We start from the raw sequence: 21,926 nt of genomic DNA on the forward strand, positions 1-21,926 counted from the left end.
GCAACCGACTAGTAGGCTACGGGTACGTAGTTTATTGAGGACGACAAGAGATAAGCCACGGGTACGGCTTTATCAACGACTGCTTCTACGTCTTTGACGCGAAGGCGATAAAGGCATGGAAAGGCCTTGAACGAGTAGTGCACGCTTATCCGACGGCGAGACGGATCTAGCTTTGCATCGATAACACATCAGTCATCTGATATCTTCGCGGAAATGCTTCCTTATCATCGCAATAAGCGTTCTTGAACGTCCAAAGGGTGATAGAGACTCGAGACGTGCGAATACGATGGTCCTTAAGGCACATAAGCATCAAAGGGAACGAACGGGCGGATAAGCTTGCAGACTTAAGGGCAAGGAAACCGAACTAGGACATTAGTTTAGCATCGCAACTTACGATCAGCGGCATCCGCACACTCTTCCGCGATATACGAGATAAAGCACGAGAAGCTTAGTAGAGCGCAAGCTCCCTTAAGCTCTTACGCTCGTATCGGAAATAGGGCCTTCTATACTTAGTCAAGCTCTTCCCGGAGCTAGAACTCTTACGATATGTCTTATATAGACTACTTGCGATCCGAACTACGCACGGAGACTTTACTTAGTATTATACTAAGTTCCAGCATTACGACGCTAACTTAAGGTATGCTTGCGGCAAACGCAAGTCCCTTTTACACATAGCCTTCTGCCGATTTACGCAACGACGCTTCTTCTCTTAGCCTTATAAGACCCGACCGCGGACCCCTCCGAGCACGATCCCGGAAGCTTACGACTTCCTTAAGGGTCTCTTTAACAATCCGGCCGATTTTCAAGCCTTCTTGACCACTACGGAGTTCTATTCTAAGCATTGCACTCGATAAAGGTGCTATTCTAGCCAACTGATACTGCTTCGGTAAGAAGAACGAGGTACGCTCCGCTTTACTTAAGCTGTAAAGGCTCGTTAGATCAACCGCGTCACGGGACTAGGACTTTAAGATAGCGTGGTGCGCTCCCGAAGGAATTCTCTTTAGCACTAGTGTATTATATTAGGTTTTCTTTTAGAGTTTAGGCTTTCGTATTCACCTTTTCTTTTGTACTCGGCTGACCTCGGTCCGGCCTTGATTCTTATCGCTACGCGACGTAAACAGCTCGCCTTTAGCTAGCTACAGCAGTTTGTACATGCTTGACTCTCTCTTTTATGGTTTTCCTTTAATAAAAGGTTTCTTTTTATATAATCCATCTTATCTGTAAAAGAAGGGCGCATGCGATAGTAGCCCTCGCTATAATACTTTGAATTGCTTTTTAAGGCCTTCTTGTATGTAACTCTTTAGCTTAGCACGTCGCCGTACCCTATAGGAGGTCCTAGGGCGGCAGGCTTCGCCTGCTACCCGCCCGACGTAAATAAATACAACAACAACAACAACCGGCTATGCACTGCACAAGTCGGTTCGAACTTCAGGGACCGACCGGGAGATGGCGCTTATGGAGTTAGACCATGGCCTATATATATCCGGCATAAGTATGTATACGGAGGTGCGATTGGTTACTCTATCCGTACATATGATATACGATTCTTATCTCTGCACGGTCAGGGTCACTCAGGGTCAGTCAGGGTCACTCTCAGCTCCGAGCCGACGGATCATCGTCCAAGACTTCTTCTTATCTGTACCGCCAGCATACAGTACATACTTGGTAGTAGTTGTACATGATGGCTCTCTCAAGCAACAGAGTTGGATGTGGAGATGCACGCCCAAATAGTTGTTGGCCAGAGCGATCATCCCCTAGCAGTACTGTATTCGCAGCAGCTGCATCATAATCGCAACGCATATTCATTTTCTTTACCGACTAAGTTAGTCCGTTTCGGCATCGCATCGATCCCAAACCAAACCCAAACCCAAACCAGACCAGACCAAGCCTACATACAGCCCAGCCGAGATCGACTTGTCTGTGTCGTGCCAATCCATACCCACCCATCCATACGGGAGCCGCTTTACGTAGTATTATCAAGTATACTACTCCGTGCAGAGTCGGTTTCTCTCTCCGTTACGCCGTTACGGTTTACCCCTCTCGAACGGCACTGCTCGCGGTCCACGAAAGACGAAAGTGGGTTTTCCTCCTGCCACTACTACCCCCTCCTCCCCTCCCTCCGTGTCATGGCGAAACAAAACCCATTGCTCTTTTTTTTTTTTTTTTTTTTTTTCTCTCTTTCTCTCTTTCGATTACCAACGGCTTTCTTGGCTTGGATTTTAACCGTAACTTAAAAAAGACCTGGCGGGCTGGGGATTCGAGAGGCCTCCCCCGCTATTCTTTTTAATCCGGGGAGGGGGAGGGGGGGAAAGGTTTTGCTTTTTTGGGGGGAGGAGGCGGGGGTGGGGGAGAGGAGGAACCTCGCTCTTACACTGCCGGTGCAACCTTGCCGAGGAAGGAAAGATAGGCTCGCTCGTGGGTGGATGGATGGATAGATATGGGTCTGTTAGTGCTCCGTCTTTCGGTGTTTTGCTTTGGGTCCGTGCCTGTAGCTTGGGTGCCTGCCTGCTACCATGAACATGTATCGTGCGTTGTAGATAATTACGGAGGAGGATTTTTGGGGGTTTTTAGCGGCTCGCTTAGGGAAGGGAATGTAAACAGTTGGATATAAAAAACTTTTCTCGATTTGTGTAAACCATCACCCGTGAAACGCGAAGTCGCGCCACAACCTCCATCGCCGCCACGAATCCCTGTCCCGTTCCTGGGCTGAAGCAGCGGTTACTCTCCCTAGATTCTTCGAGCGTAGAGAGCTGACAGAGACAGAGCGCTCGTGTGTCTACGCGCTAGGTCACAAACGTGAATGAAGTTTCGGATTGCGGTCCCGTCGGCCGGCGTGCTCCAGACGGTTTTCAAACACCGACAGCTTTTTTTTCGCACTGGCTGGTAATGTTTTCCACCACGACCGATAGCAGATTGTGAGGGCTGGCCTTTGGGGTACCTCGCCGAGAGGTCCTGAGAGGTTGCAGCCGATCGATTTGATAGACGGGGGGCTGAAGATATTTTTACGAGGGGCTGGACTAGACCAGGTAGGTCAGAGAGGATTTCTTCGCCGAGGAAATTCCCTCTGTCCGTGAAGACTATTGATGTCAGTTAGGCCTGGCTGGGAAGCTGTGCCCGCGCCATCGGCGTCCAAATAGGCCTCACTCTGGTGAGCAACGTGCTCCTCCCGGAGCTGGCCAATACTCTCGGCCGGAATTTCCGTATTCGACTGGTGAGAACTAGAAGACGAACGTCTCGAGGCTGTAATCATCTGAGAGGAACAAGAGATCAACCATCGTTTTGGTAGTGTTTCAGTGGCTGTCTGATGCTGTTCTCAACTGCTTTGAAGGCTACGAAGTGGATGACTCTGATGATGTTCGGCTCGCGTTGCTGATTCGGAAGACTTGACGTACAATGCGACTCGAAAAAGACGCCTCGACGCATACTCATCTTGAGAATTCTAAGGGTAGAGTTCGACTTCTGAGCAGAGACCCCCGCAGCCGTAGAAGTGACGCTTCGGCAGTGTCGTAATCTTGCCGAAGATATCGTAGAAGCTGTTGCTCAGATCGTCGACAATGATCACGTTGTACCCGGATTTGAGAAGCTCCAGGCACGTGTGCCTGCCGACGAAGCCCAAGCCCCGGGTAGCTGATCTCGAACAACATCGCTTTCTTATCTGGCATTCTAAGTTCTTCCCACGGTTCTAAATAGATCTTGCTCACGATCGCGCAGTCCTACCGCATTGGAGGCACTAACATCGGACTCATTCGAGTATCAGGAAATTGAGGTTTTTTTGCGAGAACTTTCTGTTGGTTTGCCGATGATAACAAACGTCAAACAAATGAATCTTCTTCTGCTTATCTCAATAGGTAGGGCACAAATTACATCTCTCTCGATATTGAGTCTTCGTTATGATTCTTGATTACTAGCTAGCTAAGAGAGACTCTAGCTACATAAAGGATTAGACAGACTACTCGTCCCGAGCGTAGGGGACGTGTATCCGTGATGGAGAAGTGAGTGCTCCTACGGAGTAAACACATGTGAAGCAGGCCCAAACGTATAGCCGAGGGCTAAGCGAAGGGGCCAAAACCAGCGTCAGAGCGTTGCTAGCGTCATAACAATGCTCTGACCACTAGGTTAATGAGTGAGGGACACCGAATTTTATATCACTTGCTTTCGTCAATGATGCATCAAAAAAACTTTCTTATCCGAATATCAAATCTGTAATGGGGCTAGACTCTAATAGCGCAGAACAGGTGTGGAAAACCAGTTGATCGCGACTACAGACTTCTGAACAGAATTGGCGTATCTGTAAGCTAGGCAACGGCTGGGTCAAATCTATGGCAGCAATGGAATAGAAATTATTTCGAAATTAATAGATCCTACGTAAAGCTATTCGAATATCTCATGTCAAATCGGCGTGAGGTCAAAACATCCAGTCGGTAATAAGCGAATAAGTCAACTCTAACTGCTAATGCATAAACTTTTATTTCGCACCAGAACTCTTTACATTTGACAGCTTAGGCTTTCTGCAACCATAAGCTTTGAAAGGTAAACAAAATTATAATCTTTTTAATAACAAGATATGGCTTATAACTATGAGACGGTTGCATTTTATATTTATTATTTAATGGAGCTAATTATAGTAGAAATATAGAAAGTTGGCTTTCGCTTAACTTTAAAATAAGTCTTCAAAAAAAGCGACTTCAGCTTTATCTTTTGTACATACTACGTAGGTCTACCAAACACGCAGATTTAAGCTCGACGGTTTCAATAAACTAATCGTCGGCTCGCTTAGGTAGGCCTCCTTACATCCTTTCAATCTTAATCGGCGTAAGCGATTGCGGATCGGAAGCGAATGCGGATTTTTATTCTACTATTAGTTTTTGTATACAAAATACAACTTACAAGATTACTTTTTAATTTATAATCGCATAATTCAATAGTATTTAACTAATTATAAGCCGAAAATATGTTTATATACCGATGGTTTGATATTTTAAATGGATGAAAAGCCTGCTGCTGAGCAGCAAGCTAAAGAAAATCTTGAATTTGCTATAATAACGAATCGTCGATGAGATTTAAAAGTAAGAAATGCTGAATATCGTGAAAGCGTCGATTTACGCAAAGCTAAGCGCGAGCGTAAACGGATTATACGAAGACGCTGCAAGCTTAATTATTAAAAACGACGATATAACACTCGTTTTAATTCTCGATTCGGAAGAGATTTGGTAGTTGCAATAGCTTCTTGAGCGTTAAATTTTGCGGCCTCGTAAAAAAAGGTGTTCTTCGATCAACTCTCTCTCAACCTGAACCTTTTCTTCGTAACGATGATTTTATAATTACAATTGATATTATTAAAGACCCTTTTATAAAGTAACTTCTTTTTCTTTTTCTTGGTAGATACTTTTAATTTTGATAGTAGTAAAGATTCAAACGATTTGTTGCGTAAGGTAAAAGACGAGTCAGATTCTAATTAAAATAGTAATCGATGGTTAGATGTTTCATTAAATAATACGACTTTAAATATTTCGTAAGAAAGTATACTCGTAGATTAATTATTTATATAAATACTTTTTAGTTGTATCAATAATTGCTATAGTATAAAAGAATTTCCAATATATTTAAAAAATCCGCATTCGCTTCCGATCCGCAATCGCTTACGCCGACTAAGATTGAAAGGATGTAAGGAGGCCTACCTAAGCGAGCCGACGATTACTTCCCGAAGCTATAATTAAGAACCACCGGCTAATGTTTATTTTTTCGGAAGTCTTGACCCTTAGTTTTGGTGCGAAAAGTGGTTTCATGCATTAGCAGTTGCCTACTGTAGTACTGTACTAGACTGTTTCCGGGACTTGAAATGTTCTCGGGTCAAGGGCCCAAAGGAGAATGCGCAGTGCTGCTGCTGCTGCTGCTGCTGCTGCAGGTGACAGGTCCACCAAAAAGACGTTAGGACGTGCAAATTGCAAGGGTTAGAAGCCCACCCATCAGCCTGGCCCCTAATTCAGCAATATCCCGCGCTCGGGCGGTTAGTCGGACTTGGGCACTTGGGCTGTTTACTGAAAATCGTCTATCGCATATCGCACATCCTGCATGAGTCAATTTTCCTGCTGCATTATGGAAAGATAAGCCTCTTCATATCCGAGAATCTCGTCCATTGTTACGGGGACACGGAGCCTGATGCCTCATCTCGATTCTCTTCCTTGAACCCGACCCAAACCCCCCCCATCTTACATACTACATATCTTAAGATCAAGCTTACCATTGTCTTTACGAGATCTAGAGATAACATACGCTTCTGGACACCCGCTACTGAATGATCATGACGCGCCTGCATAGATGGCTCTGATAACCCTTTCAGGCTCTGAGTCAATCTCGGTACCTTGAACATGGCTGGCTGTATATTCAACTAAACTCAAGCTTCCATGATTGGAGCATTCGTAGTACCGTATAAAGAAGCGTCACTCGTATGTACCAGCCAGACTTTCGATTTTGTCTTGCTGCTCGTCGCATCTACACTCGTTCTGATTGACGGACAGGTATCGGGCCCCTTCGCACAAGCCTAAACAGCATTCTCCAAGTCTGATTCCTGACGTTGAGATGCATTTCAAAACCATGGCCTTGAGGCCTTTTGCGATAGCATGCTCTGTCCTGGGATTTCTCGCGTCTCAATCATCCGCCAAGACCGTGTCAAGCACTATTCTTGTTTTCGCTAGAAATGCGGCTGAATCCACCTCGGCGACATCAGGTCTCGTTGCATATGGCATTCCTTACGAGTTGATCATTGTACCTTCAGCTGGCATTGCGCTTCCTGCTCTGAACTCCAGTGCTACTACCGGAAACTATGGCGGCATCATCATTATGAGTGAGGTGTCTTACGACTATGGCTCTACAATCGGTTGGACCAGTGCAATTTCTACCGCGCAATACGCAACGCTCTACAGCTATCAGACATCGTTCGGTGTTCGTATGGCCATGCTAGATGTGTACCCGGGCTCAGAGTATGGTAAGTGGCCTCCCGATATACTCTTCTCGCAGACACTTCTTACAGTTAGCTGCAGGTGTCACCACTACAATCGATGGACAGGGTTGCTGTGATGCTGGTATTGAACAACTCGTCAGCTTCACCAACACGAGTGCCTTCCCTACCGCGAATCTCAAGATGTAAGGCCCAATACCACAAACTCTCTGGCGTTCGATCTAATAGATTTCTCGCTCCAGAGGGGCAACGATGACCACCATCAATCAATGGCACTATCCTGCAACTATCACAGACCCAGCAACCACTGTTGAGATCGCTCAATTCGCAGCTGGAGGAGATTTTAGCAATCCTTCAACTGCAGCAGTTATCAACTCTTTCGCTAGTGGCCGTCAGCAAATGGTTTGGTTCACAAGCTGGGGCACGGACTGGTCGGTCACTTCAAACTTCCTCCAGCATGCTCACATCCACTGGATGACCCGTGGTCTATGTAAGGGGATCCAACTACTATTTCGATACTTCTAATGACACTTTCTGATATTGCAATTAGTCCTCGGCCAGCGCCGTATCAACTTTCTTGCTCAAGTAGACGACGTTGGCTTGACAACTGAGATCTATCAATCAAGCACCGAGATCTTCAGAATTCGCACGTCTGACCTTGATGCACATGTCGCATGGCAGGCAGACCTCAACTCTCGTCTCCCGGCTGGCTCTTCCTTCTTCATGGAGCTTTGTTACAACGGTAACGGGAATATCGAGGCCGCCGTAGCTGTTGACACGAACAACGTTTGCATCCCGGAAAGCTCCATCAATCTGGTTGACTATCCCCCCAATACACCTACCGAGTTCCAGAAACCCCTTGGTACAGGCGTCGACTTGTGGCCAGAGACTCCTCTGACATACTCGTGGAGTCTCGCATGCACACAGCTTGATCCAATCGGAGCTTGGCTGCAGGTGACTGCGAACCGCGATCAGTTCTCTCATGTATCGCACACTTTCACTCATCAGTCTCTCAACAATGCTACAGACTCGGATGTAAGGTTGCAAATTGCCTTCAACCAGGCTTGGATGGCGCAGACAGGAATTGCGGCTGGCAAGTTCAGTCCGCATGGACTTGTCCCCCCGGCGATTACGGGACTTCACAATGGGGACGCTATCAAAGCATGGATGGATCTCGGAATCACAATGGTAGTGGGTGACAATACGAGAGCACCATTGCTCAATACTGTACGTTCGTTACTCTCTCCTCTATGCTCTATAGATTGTACAAAGAGTGGTGAGTGACGTTGTCAACATTCGGCTAATTGAATGAATGCACAGGAAAATGCCCATTGGCCTTTGATCTCTACAGTTGCTGCGAACGGGTACGCTGGCCTGACAATCATTCCTCGCTGGGGTAAATATACGTTTCGTATTGAGGCATCAACAGCTGCTAATTATCACAGCCACCCCGATTTATTACAACTGCTATTCTGCAGAATGCACACTTGCCGAGTGGATCAATACTTCTGGTGGCTCAGGAGATTTCGATGACCTCGTCGCCTTCGCCCAGTCAACCTATACGCATCACTTGCTCGGTTTGCGTCATGACCCGTTCGTACATGTCTTCCTACACTCCCTCTCTCCGACCGAGCACCTGTCTGAACTTACTTTCCCCCTTTGACCATCTCACTTGAAAGCTATCACACCCCACAACTGCCCAGCCATTCTAACTTTACACCAGTCTCATGTTCCACCAAGCGAACCTCCGACAAGGTGATACTGCCACTTACACAGTGGGAGGGCTCACCGGGGAACTGTCTCTCTACCAGATCCTAGTTGAGACCGTCCTTCAAGAAATGACGAGGCTGTAAGTAAAATAGCCCTCCTGCCCTTCCGAGTTTCTTCAAGCCCGCTACTACTGGGCTAACGAATATGTGAGCTGGATAGCACAACATGGCCCATCGTCACCAAGAAGCACGACGACATAGGAACCGCCTTCATCGACCGGATGACTCGCGAGTACGTATACGAACCCCCCAAAGCCTCGACATATATACACCCAATAAACACTCACACTCACACTCACACTCACACCCACACCCACACATACACAAGTAGACCTCATCATCGTTAACGCTCGCGCCCCACCCCCTAGCAAATGCCTCCCCAGCCTCTCCTACATCTACTCCGCCTCCAACACGCACATCACCGGCGTAACCCTCAGCGCCTCCACCACCAACTCCTGCAGCGTGCCCATCCCCGTCCAGTTCCCCGGCCCGGCGACCGCCGCGTCCCCATCCAGCGCCGTCTTCACCGACGAGCAGCTGGGCTCGGACCCCCTGACCCGGTGGACGACGTTGAGCGGGAGCCCAGTCACGTACACTCTCGCGTCGCCGATTCCCGTCTGATGTAAGCGAGAAAGCGAGAGATTGAAGTCGGGAGGGGATGGCTGGCTCTCTTGGCAATAGGTGGGCGGACACACATATATATGCACACGCAGCACTACCATCCTGTTTGCGTCTATTTTATTTCGCCAGCAGGAGGAGGACTCGGAAGGGGGAGGGGGGAGAGAGAATAGTTAGGTTAGAACTCAACTTAACTCAAAAGAAAAGGGAACGCATGCACTAGATATAATTAATAAATAGACGAAATCGATTCTTCTCGCGAAGTGAATCGGCAAAACATCTCCGGGCTCCTCCTTCCTCACTAACCACCTCTTCAAGTTCTGTCATCATCGAAAGAAATGATAACGTGTGTTGAAATCTCTTAGGACAAGCAGTCGAAAAGGCTCTTTTTCCAGCCTTTACACGTCTTGTAGCGGATGCGCTCCTGTTTGCTTGCTTGCTTGCTTGCGTGATAATCGTCGACTTGGGTCGCGATTAGAGATCTAAGTAAACCAAGGGAAATCAAGAGTTACTTAAGACCCACCCCTCTCCCCCCCCTTTCTTTTCTTTGATCCTGAACGAGTTCCTTTCGGAAACGTACGTACGTGGCTTTCACGATGGCGAATCAACAGATCGGGATTCCGCCCTTCCGCTAGAGATATGAGACCTCCCCCCCGAGATGAGCAGCAGCAGTCCGAAATCTCGCACGAGCAGGAACGAAAAGGGAATCCGAGTGATGGTCTTGATAGGTATCTAGCAGCCCGAAGTAGAACGACAAACCTCCAACCCAAACCAAGTTCCGATTCACGTCCAAGTCTCCCCCTCCCCCCCTTTTTTTTGTCTTTCTTCTTTGAATGGGCCCGAGCAATTGAAATTCTACTCACTTTCTCCTAACTTCTGCCAGCTCTTCTTATCTTTCTCCCCCCTTTCCGCATTCTTCAGCCTTCAGCATTGGAGATCGCGTTGGCTCGCTTGCTTCAGAGACGGCGTCTCGATATTCCCGATATCGTGAGTGATGGGAAGGGCCAGTGTCGCCGCCAGGTCTCCAATCTCTCTGCTTCGGGATCCTTGAGCCCTGCAAGCGGACGCGGTCATCATCGGGACGCGTGTCCGACGTTGGTCAGGAGTCGCCGTCGGGAGCCGCTCGGCGCAACGTATTTACAGGGCGTGATGATACTCCTCTGTTGGGGGGCTCTGGTACAGTCTCTTGGACTGGAATGAGGAGATGGAGGCCACCTAAAGCGAGCCGAAGATTGGTGGCATCTGGCGCGGTCCGAAGTAGCTCTAACAGCAGGAGCGGCTCGGCCAATTTGGTGGCGCCTTTTGAAAGACAGACAGGAGTTGCGCGCACGAGATTTTGATCATGCAGCTAAGTACATGAAAAAGAAAAAAGGGATGCATGCTCTGAGGAAAAATAATCCAAGCCCTGCTGTAATAAGTAATGACGGTTTTGGGTTTATGCTTCAAGCGACGAGCTTGCTTTGATTAAATCACTTGATATCAGACTCAGATATTTAAACAGATGATAAAAATACAAGCGTAACTTGGACCTTATAAGGCGATAATATCACTATGATCAACAAAGACACGTTTGACTCCTCTTCTCATTCTTTTGTACACAGGTATTAACGGCCTGTCCGCACGAAAACCACTATAATACAAGCCTTCATGTCCTCCAGAAGCACAATACTTGCCCTACAGCTGCTTTGGCCGACACATACGCTTCGTATCGTTACCCAAAGATGCACGCAAGCGACGAACATGGAAAAAGGGAGTAATCTCTATGATCATCATAGCTTTCGGCGGTGGACCAACCATGCATGAGAGCCCTTCCAGGGATATGACAGTAGACAGGTTGCCAATGTGACACAAGGAGGGCCGCCATATAAAGTACCAGAGTGGGTTGTAGTAAGACAGGGTGTTCGAAGAGAGGTTTTCGGGGTTAAGGACATCCGATATGTTCAGGTGGCCGGTTTGCAAGAGCTTCGTGGAATGCATTACATTCGATTAGGTAGGAGTGGAGGGGTGGGTATTTCGGGTTGCGAGGCAATTAGAATGGGATTTGCGCCGGGGGCGTAGCACCCATTTGTTGTTGCTCTTGCATCTCTTCGGGGGTGGATTCAAGCGAGACGGCAAGACCGATTTTGGCAGATTGCTGTAGAGGATTAGCTTGATTTGAGCTTCCAAAGAGCGTGTGATTAACCTTGAAGTATTCCATCTCAGCGGCGAATGTCAAGCTCACCGTAGGAGCGACTCTCTTCTCCAACAGGCAACCAAGCTTCCCAGTCGAGTCCACCTGAGCTCTGTAAGTAGACATCCTGAAGTCGTACTTAGCTCCAACGGTAGTAGCACCTTCCTTACGCGCACCTCCCATCATTCCAGCGCCAGACAGCCCAGCGAACTGCAAATTCAGGTCAACTCCGGCCTCTACCTTATCTGTCAACTTTCTCCAGTACGATGTGTTGATAGCGCCTCCGGCAGCGAATTGAGCGCTGGCAATCCAGTCGCTTCCCTTGTATTTAGCACAATATGACAGGGCGGTTTCGGGACCTTGGTTCAAAGCGGCGCGCTGCCAGATTGCCTCCAATCCGAGAGCCAGGCTGGGGGTTACTGATTGAAGGTAGCTACCAATGAAGATGCCAGTGAGACCACCATCAATGAAAGAAGGATTCAAAGTCTTCAGCGACGCAGTGAAATCAGCTCCGGTGTATTCGTTCTCAAATTGGGCCATTGCTTGGTTGCCAGGGGCGATTTGAATGTTGGACTTTGTTACGAAGGACCGCGACCAGCGGTAGTTGAATCTGGTAGACAATTGCCCCTCGTTGTCAACGTTGCCTTGCATAAAGATCTAAGAATCTGAAGTTAGCTTCATGCCTGCGGATGAAAGGGCTCTCTATATACAAAGCGCGACTTCTCCCACATACGTTGTTGGTACCAAACAGTGTCGCAAATGTATATGGCGGCAGCCCTTGTGACCCCATAGCGAATGAATGAGATATCTGGAATAGCGGCGTCATGCTGATAGCCTTGGTAAGATCTGCCCTTAAGCCACTAAAGGCGTAATTGTTCATGAGCACATCGCGCTGCACCTCCCGCGAGATGTGTTCAACCGTCCCAGGGTTAGACAGTCCTAAAGCCGCCCTCCGCTTTGAGAAAGAGAGGTATGAGTCTGCCAGAGCCATCGAGAGAGGATTGTTGTATATGAACCCCAAAGGAGAATCCTTCTCTACTTCTAGAACGGCAGACATGGTGAAGCAGGCGTTGTGGTGATAACGGCGAGAAGGAGGACTGGGTTGAAGAGGTTCAGATAGAGGATGAGAGGGTGGTCGTTGTGATTGTCGGTGATGGGGACGGGGAGATCAAGTTGGGCCGCTGGAGCTGTCAACTCGAGATGATGGGCGTCTTCAACTTTTTTCCTGTAATTGGTAGCCTCAGGCAGACAGGCAGACAGGCAACCAGGCAGGCAGGCAGGTACCCTCTGACGCCAAGGGACAATTTAGCTTGGAAGCTTTGAAGCCAAGGGATGATCCGATCCGTCCAGCTATAATTGGCCGACTAGACGAGCCTTGGTGATACGCTAGCGCTTCCTACCAAGGTCTACCGATATGTCTCTTCGGCTGTGAAGCAACTCGACCACTTGCTTTCCCTCAACATCAACACCAACTTCGACATCAACCCTGAATATCAACTCCATTCAAAATATAGCGGTTGTCCTGCTCACCTACTCAAGAGAAAAGAAAGCTCACAGCGCATTTAAAACAAGAGCCTACTTGCTCTGTCTCATCTCACGATTCTCCGCACGTGCTTTCTCGACAAGCACTTTTGTCAGCCTTTGGATTTCGAATTGCCAAATCCTGTTCGACTGGTTACCAAAGATAGATCTGGCTACTTGGGGCAATGGATACTCTTCTGTGAGTTCACTTTCCATTTTCATGATTGACGTTCAGCCCTTCTCCTCAACTCCCAACTCCCCAACTCCCAACCTCAAACTCCCAACCTCCACTTCTCCAACTCTACGTACTCTGGTCTCCTGGCCTCAGAAACTCTTACTCGCTCATCATCATTTGGCAAAAATCACACTCTCCACTCGTCATGGCGCCCGGCAGTATCAAGAAATACGCCAGCGACAGCGAAGCCGAGCAGCGGCAAGAGCAAAGAACGATCTACCGGCGCCACGAACGTCATACACAGATAGTTGGAGAAGAAGCTGATACCAAAAGCAGTACTGCAGAGATCGCCGCGAACTCTCCGAGATATCGCAGACGCTCGTCCACCTTCATTGACGGCGTTCACGATGTCAAGGATGACAAAGGAACGCTTCATATGGCCCCGGCCCAGCTCTACAGCACCATGTCCGGTAGACTCTTCCACTCTGGAAAGATCGCCATCGTACTCGTCGGCCTCCCAGCTCGTGGAAAGACGTAAGTATTCCTCACTGATCAGAAAGGGCCAATCTAAACTTTCGCAGCCACATCTCTGTCTCTCTATCGCGTTATCTGCAATGGTAAAGACTCTCTATTACTCCCCGATCCTGGCAGCCTGCTCATATGACTCTCTAGGTTGGGTGTAAAGACTCGTATTTTCCATCTTGGAGACTATCGTCGTGCGACCATCGGTGAAGGAGTTGGAATTCCAGAGGACTACTTCTTCACAGATGCATCCGCTTCTTCGGTCATACTTCGCCAGAAGATTATCAAGAAGTGCCGCGGAGATCTTTATGCCTGGCTCAATCATGAAAATGGCCAAGTTGCGATCTACGATGCTGTCAACCCTCTCTCTACGGGTCGTCAATCGCTTGCCAAGGAATTCGCGAAGCACGATGTTCAGGTCCGTCACGGAAAGCCGACTCGCAGTGCTTTACTTACTGATGTATCCATAGACCCTCTTCCTCGAATCCTACGTTACCGATCAGAACATCTTAGAGGAGAACGCCCGCAGTGTCAAGATCTCTTCTCCCGATGTAAGAATCGAAATACCCCATATACTAAAAGATCGTTAACAGAAGACAGTTCGTCGGCATGGACCCCAACGAGGCTGCCAAGCTATACCTGAGAAGAATCGACATGCGAATTCCTTCGTTTGAAACTATGACCGAAGTTGACCTCAACTTCGTGAAGATGATCAATGCTGGCCGGAGCATCGAGTACAATAATGTCAGTTTCGGATACCTTTCTCACCGCATCGTCTTCTATCTTATGAATCTTCACATCAAATCTCGTGTCACGTACTTCGCCCGTGCCGGAACATCAGGCAAGGAGGATCTGTACAAGACCGATGCGCCACTTGGCAAGGAAGGAAAGGAATATGCACAGAAGCTGGCCGACATGCTTCTTAGTCACAGAGAGCAGGAGAGAGAGACATTGATCGAAGCCGGCGGTTCGGACGCACCTCTGAGACCATTGACGGTCTGGACTTCCATTCGCAAGAGAACAGTCGAGACGGCAGAGTCCTTCAAGGAACGTGGCTTCAGAGTTCGTCAGAGATCGCAGATGAGCCAGCTCAATCCAGGTGACTGTGAAAAACTTTCAGATAGCGCCATCCGTCGACTCTACCCAGATGAGGTAGACAAGCATCTGGCTGACCCTTACCATCACCGCTATCCCCGAGCTGAGGTATTTACCGCCCCGGCCCAACCTCGCTCCTTTATTCCAGATTTCGATTTCGCTGACACAGTCGTAGTCCTATCACGATCTTGCAGTTCGCCTTGAGCCAATCATCCTCGAACTTGAACGTGAGCAGAACGATCTTCTCATCATCGCCCATGAGTCTGTTCTTCGCGTCCTGTACGGTTACCTGATGGCTTGCGAGGCTATGAGCATCCCAAACTTGAGGTTCCCCCGCAACGAGGTCGTCGAAGTAAGTCTTCCCTTACCATTTGTCACATTCAGTAGCCATTCTAACGCTACTCCAGATCATTCCTGCTTCGTACCACAATGAGGCTAAGCGACTCAAGATCCCGGGTCTCAGCCCCGAGATCAAACCCGGTTTGCCCGAGGACGTCAAGATCCCCGCCCACTCCAGCGGCCCTGTCAGTGCTACTTCCGGAATCGGTACTCCATCTTCCAACAAGGGCACACCCACGGCCGAGCAGTCCAATCCTCTGATAAAGGCCGAAAATCCGCTTTCGAAGGACTAAGCTCACCCTAACCGAATCTGACACAGAGCCGTCGCCTTCGAGATTCCAAACTCCTTGATTCTCCAACTAAGCGTCTCATGATTGCACTGCCCCCCGAGTCTGTTCCCTTGCTAGAGGACTGGCAGGGTCACGTGTGAAATTTTCGCCTCTTGTCCTCTTCTCATTACCGCGCACCAGCTGAGTGTATAATTGATTTGCTTCTTCTCTCGTCCTTCGACGTCGCCACGCTAGTTATGCCCACTAGCATGACTTTTGGAAATGTTGCTTCGGTCTCGCCACAGGCACTCCTCTGCGTCTCACTATTTTTCGAATTATGGTTTGCTTTTACGGATGGGTGGAATATGCGTGCACGGTTGAATGGGTGGATGACTGGCTGGATCGGATGAATTGTGAATACAGGGAGCGGAGTACACAAGATCGGCTGCGTTATAGGGGGTGGTTACGTCTCACGATATCACACGGCAGGCTTTCGCGCGCTTTTCCACTTCGGTTGTACTTTAGATACCACACGCATAGATGAAGTGGTTTGCAGCAGCCGCCTTGCTCAGATGATATGACTGAAATGTGTACATTGCTCTTTGTGCCATCTTGGCCTAAATGGCTGAGCATTTCTTAACTTAGGCAGGCACAGCAGACAAAATCTCAGCCCGGAACGAGTTCGCTATACCCTCGAATTTTTACATACCTATGCCTTACTTTGGAGCAGATGCCCGACTTTTTAGCATCCCAGGGCTCCATGGTCGAACAGACAAAGGGATTTGAAACTCCCCTTCAGGAATTCGCTGGTGAAGGCAGTTTCCCGCGGATATTGTATCGCGTTCCTGTTTGAGGCCGCTGGGCGGTGCTATTGAAGAAGAGAAGCTGAAGCTTTTGCCCGGCCGGACCAAGCATTCTGTGTGGCTGTAGTACCAACTGATGAAGAGGGAGCTGTTGAGCTGTCAGTCTAACCCTGATTGAAGATAGGTATCTGCCCATGGTCCAAGGCGATCCAAGGCGAAAGTCACAGCACTTGGGACGAGGGGAGGAGTGACTTTCCAGGCTTCATCAGTCCACGCGGCATCATTTTCTTCTCGGGGGCATAGCGATACCGTCCGAGGTAAAACCGTATTCCAATTCGAATTCTCGTCGAATTTTTACTTTAGCTACTTGGGATGGTCAAAGATCCCGACTTCACTGTGGTCGAGAGTCTAGCAATCTTGGGCAGCAGGCATTCGCAGCCATCACACAACTCACGAGTCAAATCATCCAAAGCTTCAGCCAAGCTGCTACATGGCTTCTGGCACTTCGAAGTGGCTAGTGACTGATCTGCTCGAGGAGATTAGCCTGCAAGTGATGACGCTGAATAGGATCCCTAGGCCAGATGATCCGGTGCACGTAGCACAGCTGGTCAGCATGGAGAAAAAAAAAATCATCGATGGAATTCAGCAACAGCTAACACGATCTTGCGGATGACATGGGTGGAGGTGGTCTGAGGAGAAGAAGAGTTTGGCAATTTGGAAGTACTCATTCGCGAGTATCAAGGTAGGTAGTGCCAGACGGCTTGCCAGTATTTCCAAGCCTGCGTTCTTCGGGCACGTGGGTGGTACCGAAGCCTGCGCTTGCAATTATTGATTTTGCCTCGGGCGAGATGAAGACTGACTAGAGAGTGGAAGGGGATGCCTCTGGTTGAGGAGTTACCGCAAGGGCGAGTAGCCTCGGTGCTAATTCCGTCTACGGAAGCAACTGGATCTACCTGGGAGCGTTCGGGCTGATCCACAGTGGCGGGCAACGCTGCCAGCTCTGGACATTGATGAGCGAGCTGTGGTTCTCAGGTTACGGATTTTGAACAGAGGCTTAACTCACGCTCAAAAGATTGGGCGGACATTGTACAGTTCGAGATGTATTTCAGTACTAATCAGTTCCTGAAATACGCAATCCGGATAGCTGGACTGCAAGACGATACTGCGAGACAGCATCGCTTTTGAGCATCTCTTGCATGCTTCAGTAGTAACTAAAAGCCCAATAAAGTAACAGGACTCTACATATCTACCTGTGCCACTTGCAAGGCTCGAAGTTACATTGTAGATACCAAATAGACGAGGCTGTGAGGAAGATGCAAAGCGAGTAAAGAACCAAACAACAATAAGCACTCGAATACCATGCAGCAAGTACCCAAACACACAGTAGCATCTACAGACGCACGAAAATAGGCGGCGCAGCTGGTAGATACAAGCCCCTTGAGCTACAAACATACGTATACAGAGATTCGGCTTGTTCGTTAAACTATCCGTAAACACCAAAGCTATCCCTCCTTTCGGATCATCATTTCCCCGCTTGATCATCCCAGGCCCATTCCCTTGAACCCCGAATTCCTCTGCTTCTCTCCCCCTCCTCTCCTCTGCGCTCCCTTCGAAGAAAAAAAAAAAAAGGAAACAAAAACAGCAACAACAACAACAAACACAACCAAATGCGCCACAGCTCCCCCGCCCCCAAATCCAAGCGCCCAAGATGTCCTTCGACTCCCCCCTCCCCCCGTACAATGCCTCCGACCCGACCGCCACCTTCTTCAACGTCTCCTGCCTGGACCTGCTCATGATCGAGCTCGTGCCAATGGCCTACCGCGTCGTGAACGAAGTCGACGCCGTGCAGCAGCAGCAGTCGCAGTCGTCCTCGAGCGCGAAAGATTTGTCGGCCGGCAGAGCGGGAAACGAAAATGGCAGTAGTGCGAAGAGCGCGGGGAACGTGACGGGAGGGGGTAGCGCTGTGGCTGTCGGGGGTGTGAATGGGAGTGTGAATAGTGCCGGAGGAGGAGGAGGAGGAGGAGAAGGAAGAGGGGAAGGAAGAGGCCGGAAGATGGACGAGGATGAGGAGAGGGACGCGGTGTTTTTCCGCCTCGAGATGTTGGGCTATAGAGTTGGTCAGGGGCTGGTAGAGCGGTATGCGTCCTTCCCTTCCCTCCCCTTCTCGCAACACGGGAAAATGCGTTCTCTACAGCTCCTCCCAACTCTGCTGCCTGGCTCTGGGCTGGGAGGAGAGCAGTGAGATGCTAGGGCCCGGAAGGAAGGATTGAGTACGATGTCGTGCTGTGCTGTGCCGTGCTGATTCCTACGGACGTACAGGTTCTCCCGCGACAGGCCGCGCTTCACCGATACCCTCGACGTGATAAAGTTCCTCTGCAAGGACCTCTGGACGCTCGTCTTCAGGAAACAGATCGATAACCTCAAGACAAACCACCGGGTTCGCTCGCTTTTTCCCTTTGCCTCTTTTTTTCCCCCCCTTTTCCCTAGATCCGGAGGGGTCACATCCCCTAAATCCTCTCACATAGGCCCCCTCCTCCACGTTATACATCTTATCCTCTCTCTCTCTCTCTCTCTCTCTCTCTCTCTCTCTCTCTCTCTCTCTCTCTCTCTCTCTCCATTTGCGACCCCTCGCTAACCACAAGTGCAAAAAAGGGGGTCTACGTCCTAACCGACAACTCCTTCCGCCCCTTCGCCCGCATGTCCACCGAAGCAGGTGGTAACGCAGTCCCACGCGCGCAGCCCTTTCTCTGGTTCCCGTGTGGCGTTATCCGGGGTGCGCTGGCCAGCATGGGCATCAACGCTACGGTGCAAGCGGAGAGTAGCGAGCTGCCCGGAGCGACTTTTCAGATCAAGAGTTTGGTTGCGAAGACTTGATTACGAGGCGGTGGGGGCATGGGGAGGCAGGATGAGGGAAGGAGTGAGAGGAGAGGGAAAAGGAAAGGAAAGGGAGAGTGGAAAGGGGTTTGTTGATATTCGTGCGATCTTAGCGGCATACTCGGAGTTATTTTTTTTTTCCGTTGGGAGGGCATGTGTACAGTACAATACGGTGCCGCACTGGCTGGCGTTGGGGCATCGCGCAGGGCAGACACGGTGGACGCCTCGAGAGATCAACAGACAGCAATGCAAACAAAACACCATAACCTACAGTGGACGGAAACTTCAGAAGTCATTTGAATTGCTCATTCCCCGCCATTCACTTGATACCATCACAAACGAAAACCCGTCCGTCGGTACAGTCCCACCCCTGCCTATCCGCCAGATTCCATGCCATGCCATGCCATCCCGTCCATTCTCTAGTCGACCGTAACTCTCGAAAAGGCAAGAATGAAAGAGGAGAAGGAGAACGAGCGCCCCCGCCATCACTTCTCGCAGGTAGGTACACCAAAAGAGAAGTCGAGCCATCACAGCCTATCTAAGCGAGCGTCACCGATCAGTCAGGGGTCCTACCAAAGAAGAGAGCTATGGCACAACAACAACACCAAACCCTGGGTATAGTTATCTCTTCTGCTGGTACAGGTGCGCTAAGCGAGGAAAATATCTTTTCCACGCTTCGGCAGCACGCAGCGAAGAGAGGTGCGACCTGGAAGGACAACGGACAGACAGATAAGGAGAAGACAGAAAGATGGGAAGACTACTTTTGAGGTGGGTTGTGGGCGAAATCGACGCCCTTCTTGATGTTGCCCTTGAGGCCTTCTACGCAGGCCTTGAGCAAGACCTTCTCCTTCTCGTCGAGTTTGGTGAGTGGGTTCTGCGCTTTCTCGGCTCCGGAAGTCTGTCCACGTGTCAATCAGCATTTCTTTGCGGGGTGATCGTGATCAGGGAGAGCTTACGCCCAGCTCGACAGGCACGGAGAAGAAGTCGCAGCCGGTCTCCTTAGCGATGGCATCTCCGCCTGGGACGCCCTCGAGGTGGATGAATGTTGGCGTGACGATGCCCTTCTCGCCTGAGAGAGCCTTGATGACGGCTTCTGCGAAGCTGGGTCATGTTAGACGGGCACTCCTTCGTTGTAGGGGGACTGTTGGAGGATGTACCGGTATCCGGCATAAGCCATAGAGAGAGTCGCACTTCCAGCTCCATCCTTAGCAGCCACAACCTCGTCACCACCAAACTGCACTCTCTTGACCAACGCAGCCAGCTTCTCCTCAGGGATCTTCGAGCTGAGCTGGCTGAACAAGGGCACGATCGTCTCGCCGGAATGACCACCGACGACTGGGATAGTCAAGTTCTGGGGGTTCTTCTCCCCAACAATCTCAGCGACGAACGTCTCCGCACGGACGACGTCGAGAGTGGTGACACCGAAGAGGCGCTTGGCGTCAAAGACCCCTTTGGCCTTGAGGACTTCGGCGGCGATGGGTACGGTGGAGTTGACAGGGTTGGAGATGATGAGAATGTAAGCCTTGGGGGCCACTTCGGCGATAACTTCAATGAGGGCTTTGACGATGCCGGCGTTAATGTTGAAGAGGTCATCACGGGTCATGCCTGGCTTGCCTACACCTCACGATATTAGTTCAAGCTCCTTGAACGTATTGACTACCCATGGGATGTAGGGTAAGGTGCATACGGGGAATTCCAGCGGGGATGACAATGATGTCTGCGTCCTTGAATGCAGCCTTGGCTCCATCGTCCTTGGGCAGGTAGCCGGTAATTTTCTATATATCCCATCAGCTGGATCCCGACACTATTCCTCAAGCTGGTACGTACGGCTGGCGAAGAGATATGGGAGAGATCAGCGGCGACACCTGGGGTGTTTACGACATCGTACAAGGCCAGCTCGGTGACATAGGGAGAGGTTTTGAGGAGGAGGGACAGTGGCTGTTGGGGAAGTCAGTAACGTGTTTTGGATGAATAATCGATATCTGAGTGAAGGCATTATTTACCTGTCCAATTCCACCCGAGGCACCAGCGACAACTGGATCATTGTCAGTCAGTATTAGGATGCACCCGTCTACACGGAAAGAGGCTGAGCGTACCGGCCTTGATTCCCATATTTGCGGTTTGGTGAGGTGGTGAGAATCTGTTTTGACCAGGTCAACACAGTGGCATTCGTTGAAGATGGACCCCTCTTCTGGTAAAGAGAAGAGCGATCGGAATCAACGTACTAGGTAGATGGATGGATTGATAGATAGATAGAGAGGAAGTTATTGTTGTTAATGTTGTTGTTTCTTTTACTGCGAGAAAGGGAAGAGGGGGCGAGTCAGCGAGGTGTAGGAGAAGACGTCAGGCAAGTAGGTAATCAGTAATGTTGAGGATGAGTGACTTCATGGGGTCGCGGGGTTGGAGTCGACTCTGGAGGGGTAGAGCTGTTGCGGGGCACAAGGGCCGGCATTGGATGCAGAACATCTGTGCTTGCTTGCTTGCTTACCTACTTATTCTGGGCAGAGTCTCGAAAATGCGTCTTTCTTGCTTCTTGAGTTTGATGAACTTTCTTACCCAAGCCAGATCAAACTCATAAAGAGCTTATATTGAGTTGAGCCCTCCCTAGCTTGGGTAGCTTGACCGAGGTGTAAGTCTCGTCTCGGAGAAGGTCGGGAAAACTCCATGGTGTTCACATGCCAGAGTTGGATTTTCACCCCCCGTGCTGCCATCAGTGGGCCGACCTGTCTTGCATTGCAGATATCTGTCAGAAGGACTTGAAGGTCTCGAAGGTCTTCAAGATTCTCAGCTTCGCCCTTGCCAAGCTGCTGTTT

General features: G+C 49.7%; 5 protein-coding genes across 6 annotated transcripts; 3 read left to right on the forward strand and 2 right to left on the reverse strand.

The window, feature by feature from the left end:
• Positions 1–6,318: 6,318 nt before the first annotated feature.
• On the forward strand, positions 6,319–9,348 carry L3040_008662 (uncharacterized protein; the record flags this gene model as incomplete). Its single annotated transcript, XM_066157149.1, has 11 exons — positions 6,319–6,357; positions 6,424–6,446; positions 6,519–6,985; positions 7,041–7,143; positions 7,201–7,448; positions 7,509–8,185; positions 8,279–8,354; positions 8,404–8,551; positions 8,682–8,807; positions 8,888–8,959; positions 9,096–9,348. 11 exons carry the CDS (start codon positions 6,319–6,321, stop codon positions 9,346–9,348), a joined length of 2,232 nt encoding a protein of 743 aa, XP_066010411.1.
• Positions 9,349–11,374: 2,026 nt separating this feature from the next.
• On the reverse strand, positions 11,375–12,572 carry L3040_008663 (uncharacterized protein; the record flags this gene model as incomplete). Its single annotated transcript, XM_007296015.1, has 3 exons — positions 11,375–11,479; positions 11,528–12,172; positions 12,249–12,572. 3 exons carry the CDS (start codon positions 12,570–12,572, stop codon positions 11,375–11,377), a joined length of 1,074 nt encoding a protein of 357 aa, XP_007296077.1.
• A 649-nt stretch (positions 12,573–13,221) lies between these two features.
• L3040_008664 (uncharacterized protein) lies at positions 13,222–15,460 on the forward strand (the record flags this gene model as incomplete). The annotated part of the gene is made up of 8 exons (XM_066157150.1): positions 13,222–13,235; positions 13,548–13,745; positions 13,793–13,828; positions 13,884–14,151; positions 14,204–14,284; positions 14,334–14,936; positions 15,004–15,180; positions 15,236–15,460. 8 exons carry the CDS (start codon positions 13,222–13,224, stop codon positions 15,458–15,460), a joined length of 1,602 nt encoding a protein of 533 aa, XP_066010412.1.
• A 2,487-nt stretch (positions 15,461–17,947) lies between these two features.
• Positions 17,948–19,113, forward strand: L3040_008665 (uncharacterized protein; the record flags this gene model as incomplete). Its single annotated transcript, XM_007296013.1, has 3 exons — positions 17,948–18,375; positions 18,559–18,676; positions 18,892–19,113. The coding sequence occupies 3 exons, from the start codon at positions 17,948–17,950 to the stop codon at positions 19,111–19,113; spliced, it is 768 nt and encodes a 255-aa protein (XP_007296075.1).
• Positions 19,114–19,640: 527 nt separating this feature from the next.
• On the reverse strand, positions 19,641–21,225 carry L3040_008666 (uncharacterized protein; the record flags this gene model as incomplete). Of its 2 annotated transcripts, none has more annotated exons than XM_066157152.1 (8): positions 19,641–19,647; positions 19,875–20,011; positions 20,070–20,214; positions 20,271–20,727; positions 20,801–20,888; positions 20,941–21,051; positions 21,117–21,148; positions 21,210–21,225. In XM_066157152.1, the coding sequence occupies 8 exons, from the start codon at positions 21,223–21,225 to the stop codon at positions 19,641–19,643; spliced, it is 993 nt and encodes a 330-aa protein (XP_066010413.1). The 2 variants fall into 2 exon arrangements, with proteins under 2 accessions (XP_066010413.1, XP_007296074.2); XM_007296012.2 differs by lacking the exon at positions 19,641–19,647 and adding an exon at positions 19,648–19,651.
• Between the last annotated feature and the right edge of the window lie 701 nt (positions 21,226–21,926).

This window comes from Drepanopeziza brunnea (assembly GCF_022702325.1).
Source record: "Drepanopeziza brunnea f. sp. 'multigermtubi' strain 214-2 chromosome Unknown ctg16, whole genome shotgun sequence".
Lineage (NCBI taxonomy): Eukaryota > Fungi > Ascomycota > Leotiomycetes > Helotiales > Drepanopezizaceae > Drepanopeziza > Drepanopeziza brunnea.